This window comes from Schistocerca nitens, chromosome 1, assembly GCF_023898315.1.
Source record: "Schistocerca nitens isolate TAMUIC-IGC-003100 chromosome 1, iqSchNite1.1, whole genome shotgun sequence".
In the NCBI taxonomy this organism is placed as follows: Eukaryota; Metazoa; Arthropoda; class Insecta; order Orthoptera; family Acrididae; genus Schistocerca; species Schistocerca nitens.
In genome coordinates, this window is record NC_064614.1 from 866,695,383 (window position 1) to 866,716,233 (window position 20,851).

The 20,851-nt window shown below is 38.5% G+C and overlaps 1 protein-coding gene across 1 annotated transcript in view; it reads right to left on the reverse strand.

The window, feature by feature from the left end:
• The window catches only part of LOC126263628 (probable tRNA (uracil-O(2)-)-methyltransferase), a 37,842-nt gene that overhangs the window by 15,576 nt on the left and 1,415 nt on the right, over positions 1-20,851 (reverse strand). Inside the window, exons 3-4 of the mRNA XM_049960720.1 lie at positions 3,226-3,827; positions 794-1,113 (exon numbers count right to left, since the gene is read on the reverse strand). Coding sequence (XP_049816677.1) covers positions 794-1,113; positions 3,226-3,664 — 759 coding nt within the window. The 5' untranslated portion in view covers positions 3,665-3,827. The remainder of the gene's footprint in view (positions 1-793; positions 1,114-3,225; positions 3,828-20,851) is intronic.

Genomic DNA, 20,851 nt, shown 5'->3' on the forward strand with positions numbered 1-20,851 from the left:
ACTCCAATGTGGTTATTATTTTTAGGATACTCAGCATGTCAGCATTACAAAAGAATGATTCTCCAAATAGTATATTTTGACAAACTGTTATGTGTATTTTGTAAAATTTATTTTTATCAGTTGATATCTCTGGGCTGAGTAAAGTATCATCACCTACGTTCTTATTTAATTTAATTTCTGCACTAGCTATAAAAGTGTACCAGGCAAGGAATCCTGCATGTGTAACAGTACTTAGCAACAAGTACTGTTATCTATGTGCAAATTACAGTTTACAGACACCTTATAGTCTGGTGTTTCATTATTTTTACATTACATTTATGTTGTAAAATTCAATTATGTTTCAGAAAATTTAAAAAATAAAGGGATACAGATTAAATTTTGACTCATTTAAAGGTGTCCTCCAGTAAGTATTAAAAAATAAAAGTTAAAATTCACTTACATACTATTCTCAACTAAAGTATTTTCTTGTTGAACACAGTTTCTTAGGAAGAGCCTTTATGATTTACTTTATCATTTTACATTAAGTAGACGTCATGCTGTTGCACTAAAAAAAAGGCAGCAATATTACAACTATCTGGTTAACACTCTAAAAATAAAGCAATATTAAATCTATTGTATTAAATTTTGTTTTTATTGGTTTCTCAAAAATCATCTTCATTAAGGAAATTCTTTAATGAGAAAGACTGTCAAATAGCAGGCACAGAAGTATTTTACGCAAAATGAAATTCCCGATCTCTTTGAAAATCTGACAATTCAAATTGTTAACGCATGGATCAAGAGAGGGGAATATTACCTTAACCATATGAGATCCATACTTCTCCTTGAGAGTGTGATAAAGCTTGACATACTCTTCAATTCCAATCAATGAAAGAGATTTAACTGGTGTTTTTGAAGATGGCAATGAATGGGCCCACTTTAACAATTTTGTGAGCAGTGTGTTCTTAAGCCAATAGCTATCACATTGTTTATCATTTTCCACTTTCATCAGTCTTATACTGCAATCTTTATAGCAAATTTTGAATGGGAAAACAGACTGCACTTTTAATTTTGCAGAAGTGCTCTCTTGAGTTGGGCTTTGAAGAAGCACATACATGGCTTCATTATCTTTATGATCTGGAAAGAAGAAACTATTTATAGAACATCCAAGAAATAAAGTCATTAATTTTAATGATAAATGTATGAATGCCATCTTAACAAAGCAATTGGCTGACAGGAGTTGTGTCATATTTCACTTGAAATTTCCAAATTTTGTCAAATATTATATTTCTCCATGTGCATTATATAATCAAAAGCCTACCATCAGCAGGAGTAAATGAAGACCAAATACATAGGTGTCTTCCATGATAGGTTCTCATTTATGCATAATAGGATGGCTATACTTTGAAATAACATGTCATTTCTTTATTGACTGTTTACACTACTATGTACCTTTAGCCAATCAGCTGTTTATTTAAATACTCTACATAGGATCCAGCACAACTATAATACTAGATATTACAATATATCTATAATCTTTCAATAAATTTGAGGACTATTACAAAAACAATTAGAAACAAAATAAAAAGTAGACAAATAAATGAAATAAAGGAAAATATATGCTGATAAAGCAAATGAGTTTGCATAGTACCTGTCTGGAAATTGAGAATGGAATACAATAAGTATGTGAACATAGGTGATAACCCACCAAAAAACAGGAAGCACTGTAGTTATTCACCATGTAGCAACACTACTCAGTTGCTGTTGGTCATTCTTTACATTTTTTCTGCACCTCTTAGTACATATTCTTAAGTCAAATATCATATTAAACTAATTTGGGATCTTTCTATCAAATGGGTACATAAAATTCAACTGAAAAAAAAACCTTTTTTTTTTAGTGAGAAACAAATCAAAATTTTCTGTTGAGAATGAGCATCACATGAAATGTGTTAAGCAGTATTTGTTTGGCCTATTCCCCATCTAAACACTGAAGAAATTAAATTGCAAATATATTCTGAAAATTCAGAGACAATATGTCCCAAGATCCTTAGGTCAGACATTTAGTACATGTAAAACACAAGACTGCTGCTCCCCAAATACATGAACTACAGAGCAGAAGAAAGGCGTGCAGTGCAGTGCCTTCTCCATTTTGGTGGGTAGCATCTACCCTACATACATATGTATTATATTCCATTCAATTTCCTTTGGAACTGCAACTATGAGAGATAAATGTAATATTGTAGAACAAATTCTGACAACTGTGTTTAAAATACTATTTAATTAACAACCAATGTACATTAGCATGGAGATCATTGTTGTTGTTGCCTACTAAGAGGCAGTTCACTGTGATACCATCTGGCAGAAAATATCATTCCACTTACATGCACTTTTTTTTGTTAGTATTACAATGAAGTTTCTTCATTAGTAAGCTGATGACAATCAAGGAGTGCTTCAAAATGTAGACTAGTGATTGTAGAAAAAGCTATTTAATAAAAGTGTGGAATTTGTCATATGATAATACAAATGACATTGTTTTAAATGAACACATAAGTGCCCTGCATACACTGGCTTTTTGAAACAACAAATATGTTACAATAATCTACTGGGATCCCTAAAGTAAACAGAAAAAGTGAAAATTAATCATTCAAGAAGTGCTGTCAGTAGTGAGTGGAAGTTTCACTGAAATGCATGATCATTGTTTTCTAATGTATTTTGTTTTATTTACAGTGCGTATAAAAAAAAGTAACTCCATGATCAGGCCCATAGGACCATGTGATGCTGGCCAGGTATCTTGTAATCATCTGCCAAATGACGTAAATTGGGGGGAGGATGCAATCAGCAGACTGCTCTCCCAGTCCCCCAGCTATGGTCAGCTTTTCAGAACTCAGAGTTGCTTCTACTCATTCAAGTCACTTTTCAGCTGACCTCATGAGGCTGAGTGCACTCTGTTCTGGACCTCAGACAAAGGAAAAATCTGTGGCACTACCAGGGATTGAATGCAGGTGTTTTGCAGGACAGTCGCTTACACAGGCCATTCAGCTACAGAGGTGGACTTGCTACAGTACAATCCAACAAAACTGTTTAAATAATTGTCAGCAGTGCATTAGAGAAATGGGGGAAGGGGGGAGGGAGAGGGTAGAAACTATGTTGCACTATTGACAGTACTTTTCAAAATATTAGTTTTTCTATTAATTTGTTACTTTTGACTCATTTAATATAGAGACAATATTATTTGTTGTTTATACTCACCTATAATAGCTAATACCCAAAGATTTGTAGAAATACCTTGAAGATTAAGAATTAACTTCTGCACTGTAATATAACAAACTTCTGCGTCATAAATTTCAGTATCTTCTATCATTTCAATATCCATTCCACAGACCTTCAACTGTTCCAGAATATCAACAGCATTTCCATTTTCTCCAAGATTAAATGATGCAAAACTTTTGAAATTAATAGCTTTTTTATTTAAGGGACTTAGTAACTTGCCAGAAAATGCAAGAACTGAACCACAAACACGGGGCAGCACAATATGTAAGTTTTTGTTCAAAATTTCAATGGAAGACCAGAACTGATCAACACTCTCAAGATCTGCAGTTTCTATGACTGTCCACTTCTGATTATTCTCTTCTGAATTGTCTTCAATTTTTTGCTTAAGGTTATTGGCAGTTGATGTCTCCATCTCCATTCTTTTCTTTACAAACAGCACCAACAGCAGTCTTTGTAAATCTATCTAGCTTGTTTTAATACAAAAAGCAATACTGATATACTTATGTCATTGATTCTGTACTACCTCACTGTCAGTAATCAAGCAACATACATTAGTGTTAATGCTTTCCTCCACCAGTGTACTGAAATAATGAAAATATAACAACTGAATTATCTCAATGAATATAACCACAAATTCATTTTAAATTACCTTACTGCCGAGTGTTAAAAATTTATAAGAAAATGTAAAGTTTTCATTGTCAAATATATGTTCCCTTTCAAATATTTAATCTGAGGGACATCCCAAAACTGCTATCATAGATGAAAACATGAATAAAGTACACGATACTGTACTTGACAATTAGTGATTCACATGTATGAAATTGCAGATCCTTTAAGAACATCAGAAGAAAGAATACTATAAATTTTTATATGAAGAATTAACCAAATGTATGTTTCACACAAGATGGACACCACGTCTATTGAATGCTGTGTAAATGCAATTAAGCAAAATTAAATTCTCTGATATTGCGTACAATTTGTTACTCTGAGTGACATATGGGTTCATCACTTCACACCTATATAAATAAAAACGTAAATGTTTGTTTATACAACATCATAAATTTCCAATAGTTCTTCACCCATGCTTTGAAATTCTGACACATTGTTGCATTTGAATATGCGTGCATCTTCATATACCTTCTGGAATGCCATATGGCATAAAAATAATAAATAAAATATAATATATGTATTTATATACCATATGGCTCTCTAGTGGGTCTACAAAAACATGCATATCTGATACAACATTGTGCCAAAATTTCAACAGATAGGAAAGGACATACAGGCAAAAGATACAATAATAAAACACTACCCTCAGACTTAAATTTTCTTTTACTGCTGAGTATTTGCTACAATGACTACAAGGGATAGCTTAAAACATTATGTCAGACCAGGATTTGAACCTGGATTTTAATCTGGTGTGGGGTCTTAGCTTAACAAATACAGTCAAAATAGTACCCTGTTGCACATATTACATAGTCACAGATTAATCTGACATACGGGACAGCATCAGCGAAATGTTGATAAATGTGAAATGTCAAACACTTTAAGATGGATGTCCATCATCTCCAGAAAGTTGCTTACAAAAATTTCAGATAGTAAATAAGGAATCTAAAAATATTCTACAACTGCCAAGGTATCACAACTATAGAGACCATGAAGACTCAGACTAATTATGATACACAAGGAGGTATATAAACAGTCATTACTTCGGTGTTCCATAACTGACTGTAACTGGGAAGAAACTCTAAGGAGTGGTACCCTCTGCTGTGCATTTTTTGGTAACAGTTTGTACACTCCCACCACAAGTACCACAGAATGCAGCAGGTCGTAACTTGTATGAAAGCAAACACTTCTCTTTCTACATCTTTCAACATTTCTTTACCCCATTTCAGATTTTATAGATCTAATAATTAAAGTTTTCCCTGAGACATTTAAATCTCATCTTTAAGTGTGATAATGATGGAAGCAGAAAAAGCAAAGTAAAATTTGTGCCATAGCTAGGACTCAAACCCTGGTCTTCTTGCTTATTAACAGAATTGCTGACCATTACACCACCACAGCAGTATGGTCAACATTGCTGCACAAACTACCCAAGTCGATGCCGCCCACAACACAAACTTCAATTCAGATCAGATGCACTCTGCCTGCTTTGGTTATCCCTCAATATCCATCACAATAGAAGTTATTTATTTAACCATATCCTCTTATTGTTTCACTGTTTTGTATTTTAGAGTCTTTACTGCTGTGATTTCCTTTAATATGATAGACAGAAATTAGACATGACAACTTTTTTTTCATTCAAATCATTGCAATGTGGTCACTTACTTGGTCTGAAGCAAATTTCTCTATCATAAAATTTTGGTTTCATTTTTTCTGTCTTTAAACCTTCTGCATACGTGTGTGTGTGTGTGTGTGTGTGTGTGTGTGTGTGTGTGTGTGTGCGGGAGGGGGGGGGGGGGGAGGGAAAGAGGTGGCACACTCTTTATGATATCCCTTTTCCTTCTTGGATTTGATTACTTGATTTACTTGCTACACAGCAAAGCAACTAACAACCAACAGCAACATGCATAAAAATGAATTGTGAGCACTGAGGAAATACCTTCACCTGAAATAACTTATGATACAGCAAATCAGTTATAAAATGATCAGACTTACAAGTGATGATGCTGTATACAGGGTGAGTCACCTAACATTACCGCTGGATATATTTTGTAAACCACATCAAATACTGATGAATCGATTCCACAGACCGAACGTGAGGAGAGGGGCTAGTGTAATTGGTTAATACAAACCATACAAAAATGCACGGAAGTATGTTTTTTAACACAAACCTACGTTTTTTTAAATGGAACCCCGTTAGTTTTGTTAGCACATCTGAACATATAAACAAATACGTAATCAGTGCCGTTTGTTGCATTGTAAAATGTTAATTACATCCGGAGATATTGTAACCTAAAGTTGACGCTTGAGTACCACTCCTCCGCTGTTCGATCGTGTGTATCGGAGAGCACCGAATTACGTAGGGATCCAAAGGGAACGGTGATGGACCTTAGGTACAGAAGAGACTGGAACAGCACATTACATCCACATGCTAACACCTTTTTATTGGTCTTTTTCACTGACGCACATGTACATTACCATGAGGGGTGAGGTACACGTACACAAGTGGTTTCCGTTTTCAATTATGGAGTGGAATAGTGTGTGTCCCGACATGTCAGGCCAATAGATGTTCAATGTGGTGGCCATCATTTGCTGCACACAATTGCAATCTCTGGCGTAATGAATGTCGTACAAGCCGCAGTACATCTGGTGTAATGTCGCCGCAGGCTGCCACAATACGTTGTTTCATATCCTCTGGGGTTGTAGGCACATCACGGTACACATTCTCCTTTAACGTACCACACAGAAAGAAGTCCAGAGGTGTAAGATCAGGAGAACGGGCTGGCCAATTTATGCATCCTCCATGTCCTATGAAACGCCCGTTGAACATCCTGTGAAGGGTCAGCCTAGTGTTAATTGCGGAATGTGCAGGTGCACCATCATGCTGATACCACATACGTCGATGCGTTTCCAGTGGGACATTTTCGAGCAACGTTGGCAGATCATTCTGTAGAAACGCGATGTATGTTGCAACTGTTTGGGCCCCTGCAATGAAGTGAGGACCAATGAGGTGGTCGCCAATGATTCCGCACCATACATTTACAGTCCACGGTCGCTGTCGCTCTACCTGTCTGAGCCAGCGAGGATTGTCCACGAACCAGTATGCATGTTCCGTAGATTCACTGCCCCGTGGTTTGTGAAACCCGCTTCATTGGTAAACAGGTAGAACTGCAACACATTCTCTGTTAATGCCCATTGACAGAATTGCACTCGATGATTAAAGTCATCACCATGTAATTGCTGATGTAGCGACACATGAAACGGGTGAAAGCGGTGACGATGCAGTATGCGCATGACACTACTTTGACTCAGTCCACTGGCTCTCGCAATGTCCCGTGTACTCATGTGTGGGTTCATGGCAACAGCAGCTAACACACCAACTGCACCCACTTCTCCTGTGACGGGCCTGTTACGGACCCGTTTGCATGCTACGACCATACCTGTTGCATACAGTTGGCGGTAGATGTTTTGCAATGTGTGGCACGTTGGATGCTCTCTGTCCGAGCACCGTTCTGCACACACCCTGCAGGCTTCAGCTGCATTTCGTCAACACTCGCCATAGATGAGTATCATCTCCGCCTTTTCAGGGTTCGAATACACCATGGTCACAGTTCCTACAACACTACACTATCACAGGCGTCTGGTAACACGGTGTACTACAGTTGGTCTGCGTGCGGAGATGAATGCAGAATAACAATAGCAGCAAGTGCTACATGCGGACACTGCGACAGCTAGACCAAACCACAACAGTGCACTACAGCCACACTCGTAAACACGGTCGTCATTGTAAACATGTCTCTGCAGATGCTGCTCGCCGACTGTGGCCCGTGTTTGTTACAACACACAACTGAATGTCGGAGGTTTCAAGCGTCAACTTTAGGTTACAATATCTCCAGATGTAATTAACATTTTACAATGCAACAAACGGCACTGATTACGTATTTGTTTATATGTTCAGATGTGCTAACAAAACTAACGTGGTTCCATTTAAAAAACGTAGGTTTGTGTTAAAAAACATACTTCCGTGCATTTTTGTATGGTTTGTATTAAACAATTACACTAGCCCCTCTCCTCACGTTCGGTCTGTGGAATCGGTTCGTCAGTATTTGATGTGGTTTACGAAATGTATCCAGCGGTAACGTTAGGTGACTCACCCTGTATACTATAACCAAGCGAGGTTGTGAATATTTATGCAAAATAGAAACTTGGAAGGATGCACTCTGCCTGCTTTGGTTATCCCTCAGCATCCATCACAACAGAAGATCTCTACACCTGTTATTTATTTACACATCAAGTTCCGTAAGACCAAATTGAGGAGCAAATATCCAAGGTCATGGAACGTGTCAGAATATGAAGTTACACCATAAAAGTAATAACAGATAAATATAAATGTTCTTGAACCCAAAAAAAGTCAGTCCATAAGTTTAAGTAAGCACAATCAACAATACAATAAGAATCAGCTTAATTTTTCAAGGAACTCCTCAATAGAATGGAAGGAATACCCATGAGGAAACTCTTCAGTTTTGATTTGAAAGCGCATGGATTACTGCTAAGATTTTTGAATTCGAGTGGTAGATTATTGAAAATGGATGCAGCAGTATGCTACAGACCTTTCTGCACAAGAGTTAAGGAACTCCAATCCAAATGCAGGTTTGATTTATGCCAAGTATTAACCGAGTGAAAGCTGCTTATTCTTGGGAATAAGCTAATATTGTTAGCAAGAAATGAAAGTAAGGAATATATAAATATTAAGAAGCCAATGTCAAAATACCCAGACTCATGAACAGGGGTCACCAAGAGGTTCGTGAACTCCACCACTTATTATGTCACTCCTTTTCATCCATATCCCCCACCATAGTTGTAGTGGGGAATCTTACTCCCATAGTATTTTTATAAAAATAATAAGTCATGTATCTAATAAATATATTTGAAATTGGTTCAGATGTTCCTGAGTTATGCTACAATGTCATCCACTTTTCACTCCCACCCCTGTAGTCCTCCTTTCCAGGCAGCAAGTACCCAGTAAACACTCAGCTGTACAAAACAGTTTCAAAATTCTGATTACTTTGCAAACAAGTTAATGCATTAAATATCTGACATAAAGCACATAAGCAAGAAAAAAATTAGAAAAGGTTCAAAATTATGTTTAAAGTTTGTTGGAAGGTGCTATGTGCTCTCATTACCATACACTGGATGAGTATACTCTGTGTAAATTGTGCTCTGTTTTAAGAAAACCTAGTTTTTGAAGCTACTCAGTACTGATGACGTCATACCTCCTAGACTGTGTGTTGTGCAATGATATAATTTTGCAGGTAGGTTCAGTAATATATGTGGATACTGTTGTGAATAGAGTTAGTGGTAAAGAAATAATAAATTAGAAGATCATGCCAGATGTGGCAGTTTTAGTGCATGAAAATGTAATAAGTGATAATTTTTTTCCTTTCATCATTTTGTGGAGCAAGAAAAAGCTTTATAAAGGTTTGAAATTACGTGTGAAGTTTGCTGTAAGTCACTAAGTGCTCTCATTATCAAATATGAATGAATATAGCCTGTATATTTGCACACAGTGTGTTATGCTTATTTTCAGCCTCCACCATTCTGAGGGATAGGTGATTCTTGCCAGCACAGCACTTCCTTCCAGATAACAAGAGATTTGTGTATCGAGTTTGGTTGAAACTGATTCAGTAGTTTAGGAGGAGACATTGAACATATATATGTACATATATACATTTTTATAATATATGGAGATACACATATTCCTGACTGGTATTCATGCTTAATAAGAAGAATGAATTTTGGGATGAACTGCACAATTCACAACCATAATACTAGAAGCAAAAATAGTTTCCATGTAGGCTATACATCTCTATGTTGTGTTTGCAATGGAGTTTTTTTATTCTGATGAAAAATCTTCCTAAAGGACATGAATACATACTCTAGATGTACATAGATACTCTGCAAGCCACCGTCCAGTGCATGGTGCAGAATTCCCTGCATCACTACTGGTCATTTGATTTCCTGTTCAACTCGGAAATACAGCGAGGGGGGTAAAAAAACTGTCTATATGCCTCCATATAAGCCCTAATTTCTTGTATCGTATCTTCATGGATCTTACACACAATGTATGCTGGTGACAGTAGAATAATTCAGCAGTTAGCTTCAAATGCTGGTTCTCTAAATTCTCTCAATAGTGTTTCTCAAAAAGAATGTCACTTTCCCTCCAGGGATTCACATTTGAGTTCCTGAAGCATCTCCATAACACTTACATGTTGTTCAAACCTAACACTAACAAATCTAGCAGCCCATCTCTGAATTGCTTCAATGTGTTCCTTCAATCTGACCTGGTACGGATCCTAAACACTCGAGTTGACCATTCACCTTCCCTACCACAGTTTTCACAAGCTCGTTCCACCTCATATCGCTTTGCAATGTTATGCCCAGATATTTAAACAACTTGACTGTGTCAAGAAGGACACTAGTAATACTGTATCCAAACATTACAGGTTTGATCTTCCTACTCACCCACATTAATTTACATTTTTTCACATTTAGGGCTAGCTGCCACTCATCACACTAACTGGAAATTTTTTCTACATTGTCTTGTGTGTTCTTACAGTCATTCAGCTTTGGCACCTTACCATACACCATGGCATCGTCAGCAAAAAACCACAGATTGCTTTTCACCCTGTCTGCCCTCTCATTTACATACATATAGAACAACAGCGGACCTATCGCACTTCCCTGGGGCACTTCTGATGATACCCTTGTCTCTGATGAACACTAGCAATTGAGGAAAATATAGTAGGTTCTATTACTTAAGAAGTCTTTGGGACACTTACATATCTGTGGAGTTATTCTATATGCTTGTACCTTTATTAATAGCCTGTAATGAAGCACCATGCAAATGATTTCCGGAAATCTAGCGATACTGAATCTGCCTGTTGCCCTTCATCCATAGTTCCCTGTATATCACGTGAGAAAAGGGCAGACTGAGTTTCGCATGAGCGATACTTTCTAAAACCATGCTGATTTTTCAGTCTTGAGAGAGTTTATTACATTTGAACTGAGAATATGTTCAAGGACTCAACAGAAGTTAGAGATATTGGTCTGTAGTTATTTTACCCTTCTTATATACTGGAGTCACCAGCGCTTTTTTCCAGTCACTTGGGACTTTGTGCTGGGTGAGAGATTCAATAAAAATGCAAAAGGTAGGGGACCAATGACGTAGAGTACTCTTTGTAAAATCGAACTGGGATTCCATGAAGACCTGGTGATTTACTTGCTTTCAAATCTTTCAGCTGTTCCTCTATACCAGGTATGCTTCTTATTATGTTATCTATTCGGGAGTTTGTCCGATGGTCAAATAATGGTATGTTTGGACAATTATCCTGTGTGGACGATTTCTTGAACATAAAATTTAAAAGTTTGGCTTTTGTTTTGCTATCTTCAACTGCGTTACCAGACTGGTCAACAAGGGACTGAATGAAAGCCTTAAACCTGCTTAGTGATTTTACACACAACCAGAATTTTCTCGAGTTCTCCGCCAGATCTTCTGCTAAGGTGTGACGGTGGCAGTTGTATGCACCATGCCTAGATATATTCATAGACGCATGAATCTCTACTAAACTTTGCTTGTTATCATTTAAGCATTCCCTTTTGAAACAGAATTCAGCAGTCTATGATTCCCCAGCATCCACCGAATTTCGTTATTAAATCATGGTGGGCCTTTTCCATCCTTTATCCACTTACTGGGCACATAACTCTCCAGGCCCATCTTACTAGAACTAAGTGATGCCAATTCACTGTATAAGTGAGATGTTAATAACTGCTCATCTGTTCTATCTGGCAGAAACACTCTCCTAACCTTCTTATCTGATTTATTACCTTTCATAATCATAGTTGGTATAATGACATCATGATTTCTAATCCCAGCTTCTATATTGACATTGTTGATAAGGTTTAGCCTATTTGTAGCTACCAGGTTGATTCCCAACTAAACTGGCAACCCCATATTAATCATGTCTGCAGAAAGATATCAAGGGTGTCCTACTTCATACAGAAATTATCTGACATAGTGAGAAATGAAGGTACAATTTATTTATAATAATATACAATATTGTTCGGTACAATGGTTATACTGTTAAAGGTGTTGCTTGACTTGAAACATTCAATAGCAGAAATGTGATTTATTTTCATACATTTCAAGTGTTTGAGAACTATAATCATAATCTTGGAAAGTCATACTTCAATGGAAATATGCCATTTGTACTCAGGACAAGGAATCAACGGAAAATAAATGAGAAAGAATCTGGATGTGTTTGGGTCAAAGGATCTGGAAATGCTTATAAAATAAAATTTGTAGCTGATATTGTATATTATTATGAATAAATTGTACCTTACCTTTTCCTATATTAAAAAAAATTAATAAAAACTGATCTCAGTACAGCTTGCTTTGGACTTTTTCAGTTTCACATATCCTATGGGCTGTTGTTATAGGATAAACTCTTGTCATATCAATGATGTATTACAGATTCAAAAGAAGGTGCTAAGAATAATGTGTAAAGCTAGTCCAAGGGAACACTGCCACCCTTTATTCACTAAGACCAAAATAATGATCCAGAATGAGATTTTCACTCTGCAGCGGAGTGTGCACTGATATGAAACTTCCTGGCAGATTAAAACTGTGTGCCAGGAAGTTTCAAAATAATGATAATGATAAATCTTTATATCTATGCAAAAAGCAACATAACAGAGTTTAACACCAGTGAGAACATATACTGACATGACACCAGAAATAACATAAATATTGATGTTCTTAGACATTGGCTGACAAAAACAGGCAACTCATACAATGTGAACTGTTTGAAATTTTTTAATAAATTGCCACAGTCTGCAATGAATACATCTTTAAATAATTTTAAAAGTAAGGGCAGAAATTGAGTTTTAGTATTATGATTACAATTCTGTGCAACAGGTTAAATAAGATAAATTATTTGTACATGCAATGTTAACAGTAATTAATGTAGTGATTGTTATTGCAGATTAATGGAAAGAAAATTCCGCTCCATGTGGTCAAAGGCTAATAAAGAATCTGAATGTAACAGATTGCCAGTAGACATCAAGGAAAAACTTTAAAAATCCCCACATATTCAAAAACTTCATTAACCACTTTTCTTACATGGTAATGGAATATTTGGTCTCCCCCGTAACTCTATGGTCAGTAATCAGTTAAAAGTCTAGCACCTGAGTAACAAAAGAGAAGGAACAGTGGTCTTTTTCTAAGTAGCTGTTTCTTTCTCCTAATATACATTTATAAAGTAATCTAGAAGCTATGCTGCATGTAAGTGCCAGTGTGAGTTGATTAGCATTAGTCGTAAGTTGCCATTAATATAATTCACTTGCATGCATGAACTGCTTCTGTATGTTGATGCACAATTTTATTCATACACATCCCAAGGCTCTCCTTTATGAGGGGACTAACAGAACACAATATGTGGATGAAGGAATGAAAGAAAGAAAGAATGTTTCCACTGTGCAACTGAATGATAACATACATGTTCCAACTCTTGCCACTCTGACAAAATAAAACATGTTGCTGCCCTTCGTGTCTATGTCCATTCATTCTTACTAGAGCAGCAGCATATTTTATGTTGGCACCTTTAACAAGTAGCACCTTTAAATTAACCCGTAAGTACATTGAAGACATTTAGCCAAACTCCACATGATGGTGGTGTTTCTCTACTCCTAATAAGTTAGTAATTTGTCAGTTTCCTGTAGCCATTGGAATGACACTTTCACAAATGAATGAGAGGCAAGAAAAGAGGCAGTGACTTTCTAGCACCAAAACTGAAACCGCGCTATTCTTTCCTGTATCAGAAATATTTCACTGTTTTTTCTAAATATGTCACAAATTACAATGTTGTGATTACATTGGAACCTAACAGCATAGCTTAAATAGTTGTGAGTGAAATGAGCAGCAATTAAATTCATAATCTTGGTTGTCACAAATATTTCACTGCTTTTTTTTTTTTTTTTTTTTTTGAGTGTGACATGAGTTACAAGACTTTGGTTATGTTGGAATGTGACAATTTGGTTGTGAGTTGGCAAAGCCAATGAGTGTGAAAGCTTAAATACCTGGTTGTGGTGACAGACTGATCTGTAGTTTAGCTCAAGTCTTAGGTTAGGTTGAAATGTGACCACTACACTTGTAAAAATTAAGTTAATAACCTTTGTTTTTTCTAAATATGTCACGAATTATGTGATTGTTGTTAGGTTAGGACCTAATAGCACAGCTTAAATTTTTATGAGTGAAACAAGCAACATTTACATTTATAACCTTGATTGTCACAAATATCTGATTGTGTTTTTCCCAATATGTAATGAATTACAAGGTTCTGGTAAGGTTGGGCTCTAACAGCACATATTAAATTACATTGATAATCTTAGTCATAATGGGTTGTGTCAGGTTGGTACCTAACAGCACACATTAAAGTAATTGACAATCTTGGTTGTAATAGGTTCACTTGTCCGCCCCCGGTGGCTGAAAGGTCAGCGTGGCGTATTGTCAATCCTCTGGGCCCGGGTTTGATTCCCAGCTGGGTCAGGGAATTTTCTCTGCCCAGGGACTGGGTGTTGCGCTGTCCTCATCATCATCCTATCATCCTCATGGACTGCAGGTCACTCAAGTGGCGTCAAATTGAAAGACCAGCACCTGGCGAACGGTCTGCCCGATGGGGGGCCCTAGCCGTACGATTAAATAAAAATAAAATGGGTTCATTACTATTAATACCAATCATGTAAATGTATCTGTTAACTGATCATCATTCTGATAAAAGAATCATTCAACTGATCTTTCTATGCAACACATAATTGACTAACTTATGATTTTGCTGGTTGTTGTATACTGATATAAGAATGTGACAATATTCCTTCATCTTTTAATCTGAAGCACATCTCTTCACTGGTCACTCATTGGCTGCGTAGAACAAGCAGATAACACACCTTCTTTCCTTCCAATTATATCTCACAGCCAGTGCTGACAACATTGTTGCACAAAACATCTAAGTATGCCACTGCTCCTGATCCACATTTTTACCAAGACAGTTTCAGGCTGCATTATATATTGTATGTTAATGACCTGGCAGACAATATTAACAGTAACCCCATAGCTTTTGCAGATGTGCAGTGATCTATAAGGAAGTACTATAATATGTGGAAATGCAGAACAAATATGCAGTCAGATCTTGATAAGATTTAAACACCCAGAAATGTAAAACTGTGCTCATAACAAAATACAGAATATCAGTATCTTTTGATTACAGTATCAGTGAGTAACAATTAGAATCAGTCAATTCATCAAGATGAAACTATTTGTAGAGATGTGAAATGGAATGATCACATAGTCTTGGTCATAGGTAAGGCAGGTGGTTGACTTTCATTCATTAGTAGGATACTGGAAAAATGCAGTCTGTTTACACAGGAGCCTACTTACAAAATATTTGTGCACTTTATTTTAGGATACTGCTTAAATGTGTAAGAGCCATACCAAGTAAGTCCAACAGGGGATACAGAATGTATTCAAAGAAGGGCAGTGTAAAATGTCATACATTTGTTTGACGCACAGGGGAGTATCAAGGAAATGCTGAAAAACGTGAGTGACATGGCAAACTCTTGAGGACACGATTGGGCTCATTACAGCATGCACAAAGATATTCACACAGTCATTTTTTCAACACTCCATGTGGAATTGGAATGGAAAGGAATCATAAAATGAGGTACAATGCTAAGTATACTTTGCCCTGTGCTAATCTGTGGGTTGTGGAATTTGTACACAAATGATGAACAATCTAATAATCTGCTACCAACTGTCAATAAACCTATTGGTTACCATCATTAGCAAATAGGTTCAAGGTCAACTCTGAATAACCACCTGTCAGTTTTCAGTATCGGAGAGCTATGGAACAAGTTCCCCTAAGCTGCATAATTGATTTTCTTGCCATTTAAATGCTGTTAAATCACACCGCTTGCATCTGATTATAAGCTGGATGACATAATGAGGGTTCAAAATGGCTACACATGTATTCAGTATTCTACCAGAGAACATTAATGTACAGAAGTTTAATAGTGAATTAAATAACTCTCTCTTGTACAACTTCTACTCCACTGGAGAGTATCTCCATGAAAATTTAAAAATTTATTGTTTTAAGTTAACTCATAATTAGAACTAGCCCCGTAATATGCCAATGTAATTTCATTTCATTATATTTCACTTACATTAAACTGAATGTACTTTTCTGGTTTCTTTCAGTGTCCCAGAGACCACTCTCTGTGGGATCCATGCAATATAACTAATGTAAGGTACCATAAAAACATTCAGTGTCATCACTGTAGTGTGTCAGTGACGTTTGTGAGTCTTACAAATATCTTACATCACTGATTCTTTACTTATTTCAATTGACTTTATATTACTCATTAGATTTTGGGTAAAAGTTATGTACTGGAATCTGCTTGCATTTTTCAACATGGCACAAACATATACATTGGACAACTGTGGGAAGTAGGGGGTTTAGGATGGGGACACGCTAAATAAAGAACAATACACAAATCTGCACCATTCCAAAGCAAATATTATCCACAAAATAAAAAAATCTCAACGTAATGCCATAACCACAAAACCCACAGGAATGACACCAAAAAATCAACATGCGCAACTCTGAAAAGTGCATTCGGACATTTTCCTAGAACGATATAGCTCAAAAGAAGCCCTCAATACCAAAACAATGACACACACAACCACATAATGATGAATCAGAAAGATCTTTTGACCTACACTCCTGGAAATGGAAAAAAGAACACATTGACACCGGTGTGTCAGACCCACCATACTTGCTCCGGACACTGCGAGAGGGCTGTACAAGCAATGATCACACGCACGGCACAGCGGACACACCAGGAACCGCGGTGTTGGCCGTCGAATGGCGCTAGCTGCGCAGCATTTGTGCACCGCCGCCGTCAGTGTCAGCCAGTTTGCCGTGGCATACGGAGCTCCATCGCAGTCTTTAACACTGGTAGCATGCCGCGACAGCGTGGACGTGAACCGTATGTGCAGTTGACGGACTTTGAGCGAGGGCGTATAGTGGGCATGCGGGAGGCCGGGTGGACGTACCGCCGAATTGCTCAACACGTGGGGCGTGAGGTCTCCACAGTACATCGATGTTGTCGCCAGTGGTCGGCGGAAGGTGCACGTGCCCGTCGACCTGGGACCGGACCGCAGCGACGCACGGATGCACGCCAAGACCGTAGGATCCTACGCAGTGCCGTAGGGGACCGCACCGCCACTTCCCAGCAAATTAGGGACACTGTTGCTCCTGGGGTATCGGCGAGGACCATTCGCAACCGTCTCCATGAAGCTGGGCTACGGTCCCGCACACCGTTAGGCCGTCTTCCGCTCACGCCCCAACATCGTGCAGCCCGCCTCCAGTGGTGTCGCGACAGGCGTGAATGGAGGGACGAATGGAGACGTGTCGTCTTCAGCGATGAGAGTCGCTTCTGCCTTGGTGCCAATGATGGTCGTATGCGTGTTTGGCGCCGTGCAGGTGAGCGCCACAATCAGGACTGCATACGACCGAGGCACACAGGGCCAACACCCGGCATCATGGTGTGGGGAGCGATCTCCTACACTGGCCGTACACCACTGGTGATCGTCGAGGGGACACTGAATAGTGCACGGTACATCCAAACCGTCATCGAACCCATCGTTCTACCATTCCTAGACCGGCAAGGGAACTTGCTGTTCCAACAGGACAATGCACGTCCGCATGTATCCCGTGCCACCCAACGTGCTCTAGAAGGTGTAAGTCAACTACCCTGGCCAGCAAGATCTCCGGATCTGTCCCCCATTGAGCATGTTTGGGACTGGATGAAGCGTCGTCTCACGCGGTCTGCACGTCCAGCACGAACGCTGGTCCAACTGAGGCGCCAGGTGGAAATGGCATGGCAAGCCGTTCCACAGGACTACATCCAGCATCTCTACGATCGTCTCCATGGGAGAATAGCAGCCTGCATTGCTGCGAAAGGTGGATATACACTGTACTAGTGCCGACATTGTGCATGCTCTGTTGCCTGTGTCTATGTGCCTGTGGTTCTGTCAGTGTGATCATGTGATGTATCTGACCCCAGGAATGTGTCAATAAAGTTTCCCCTTCCTGGGACAATGAATTCACGGTGTTCTTATTTCAATTTCCAGGAGTGTATAAAGCTCAAACAAAGCCCTCGATACCCACTACTTACCACAATTAAAAAACTAGAGCCACAATCTTCACACACCTACATAGCTCACAGACAACCACTGATACTAAAATTCCAATGACTCCAAAAACACAAGATCCCCAATATTCACTATGTCACTGAAAATATGACTGAAATATAACAAATATAAAACATGAAAATTACCTTAAAAATAAACCAAAACAAAAATTACTTACCAACAAAAAAGCTTCCAGCAAAATCATCTTGGTTGTCCCCCTCCCCCACAAAAACACCCCACACACAATAAAACAAAGAAAATACTAAATTCTCTGAAACAACTTCAGCCACCACAACCTCTCAGCCATAAACCAACCCCAACCCACCCAATACCACTCTGGAGCACAAAACCAACAATGAAAGGAACAAACAAAAACCAAAATCAATCACACCTTCCAGAAAAGAACCACAATACCAATTCTCTCTAAAGATAATGAAATAACTTCTAAAGAACCCCCCCCCCCCCCACAACCTTCAACCTTACAAACAATACCCACAATATCACCCCCCCCCCCCAACAAAACCCATCCTCTCAGTTCATCACCTTCAGCCTATACATCATCCCCACAACCTCCAATGCCCCCCCCCCCCCCCACCAAAAACAAAAGTCAAGGATGCTCTACCACTTACACAATGCTCATTAGAATGGGACTGAACATTGGAAGAGCACCTCTTCTCCCTCCCTATAAGAGATTTAATTGACCCCCAAACCCCTCTTTCGGTTTCAGTGCAAGCCCCAGTGCCATAATCTTGAAATTGAGTACTATAGCTAACAACTAAGTGTTCATAACCTGCCTTCCACAAAGCCCATAATGTGAAAACGTCTGACATAACAGTACTTCCCTCCTTAATATATTCCTTAATAGTAAGCTCCACAAGTTCCTTCTTACAATGACTCCCCAAACTCCAGCATAACCCGCCACCCCCCAAATAACAATCCCCTAAACTCACAAACAAACCAATGACCACTCCACTACTAGTTACTGAAATTTTACTCTTCAATTTCAACGATGACTCCTGGCCCACCCAATTTCCCCCTAGATGTAACATACACTGAACAAATCTCATGACACAAAGAAAACCAATCTAAAATAGCTGTAACAGTCACGCCTGTCTCATACACACAAAAGGACCTATAACAAAAGTAATATGTAAGCAACACAATCTCCCTCATGGCTAACCTAGACTTCTGGAGCCACATACCATGCTCTATTAATTGCCAAATGTTGTGACAACACCAGCACCTGTATAGGACTCTGGTCAGAGACACTGAAACTCTCATCGACTTCATGCACTGCCCACAAACATGGCACCTAACATACTCTGCTGTTAATTTAAAACACTGCAGAAACTTTATGGTCAAAAACATATTGTTACTCAAAGCACATAATGAAAAGCTGGTAAACTTATCAGTCATATCCATCCCCCCCCCCCCCCCCCGTAAAAAAACACAGAAATATCAAATTTCATTGTGCATGAGAAACATCAGCTAATCAAACCTAACAAATACGCCAAATGCTTAAACCACAAAATCTCACTGAAAACAAGGCATACACTTCCAAATCCAATGTTGCAGCACTGGCTACCCAGACTCAAATATATCCAGGTTACCACATTGATAACCAAGACTCAAGTGAACACAGTACCATAGGTTACACAAACAAGTGCACATGCCAACATCTACCCTAAGCCGGGGCACCAAATACAGCCACATTACATATACTAACATGAACCAACTAAAAAACAGCATGCCACAGTGACATCACATACCACAACATCATTACATCACAGATCAAAGCAGATGGGTGGAATCAGATGCTTCCAGCGACCTGGCTATTCAACCGGTCAATTTGTTACCACAACCAGATTTTTTGCTTTCACATTTGTTGGCTTTGCTAACTCCCAACCATATTGTTACCTTCCAACCAAACCTTTACCTCAGGTTGCACTACAGATAATTCTGTCACCACAAAGATATTATTATTTTTTTGTGTGGGGGTGGCGGTGGCATAAATTTAGCCACATTTTGTCATTCTATGAGTTCCAGTAATCATTTAACAAAACTCTAACTGAACCTTTGCGTGACTTGCCAAAACTGAGTTAACTTTGGATCACTATTCTCCTCAATCAGCATGACAACAGGGGGAGGGGCAGGAGGAGTCAAGTAGTATATTGCTCCCTCCTACATATATCTCGCGAAGATGCCATGAGGATAAAATCAGAGGGATTAGAGCCCACACAGAGGCATACCGACAATCCTTCTTTCCACAAACGATACGAGACTGGAATAGAAGGGAGAACTGATAGAGGTACTCAAGGTACCCTCCACCACACACCGTCAGGTGGCTTGCGGAGTATGGATGTAGATGTGTAAATATATAGTACAGATTTCATGAGCCTGTGCTGAAAGTAGAACTGCAGTTAGCATGTTTGGGGTTTGTATTAAGCTATACTTCAACTGTTTCAATGACTAGCAGATTACAGAAGCTAACCTTAGACACATATAAATTAAATAATGAGAGTTATGGTGTTTACATGGAGTAAATGAAACAGCTTTTATAATTTTGCTGTTTAGCAGTTTACAATGAAACAATTGGGCACTTCAAGGTCTTGAATGTTGATGAAAGTGAGTTTATCA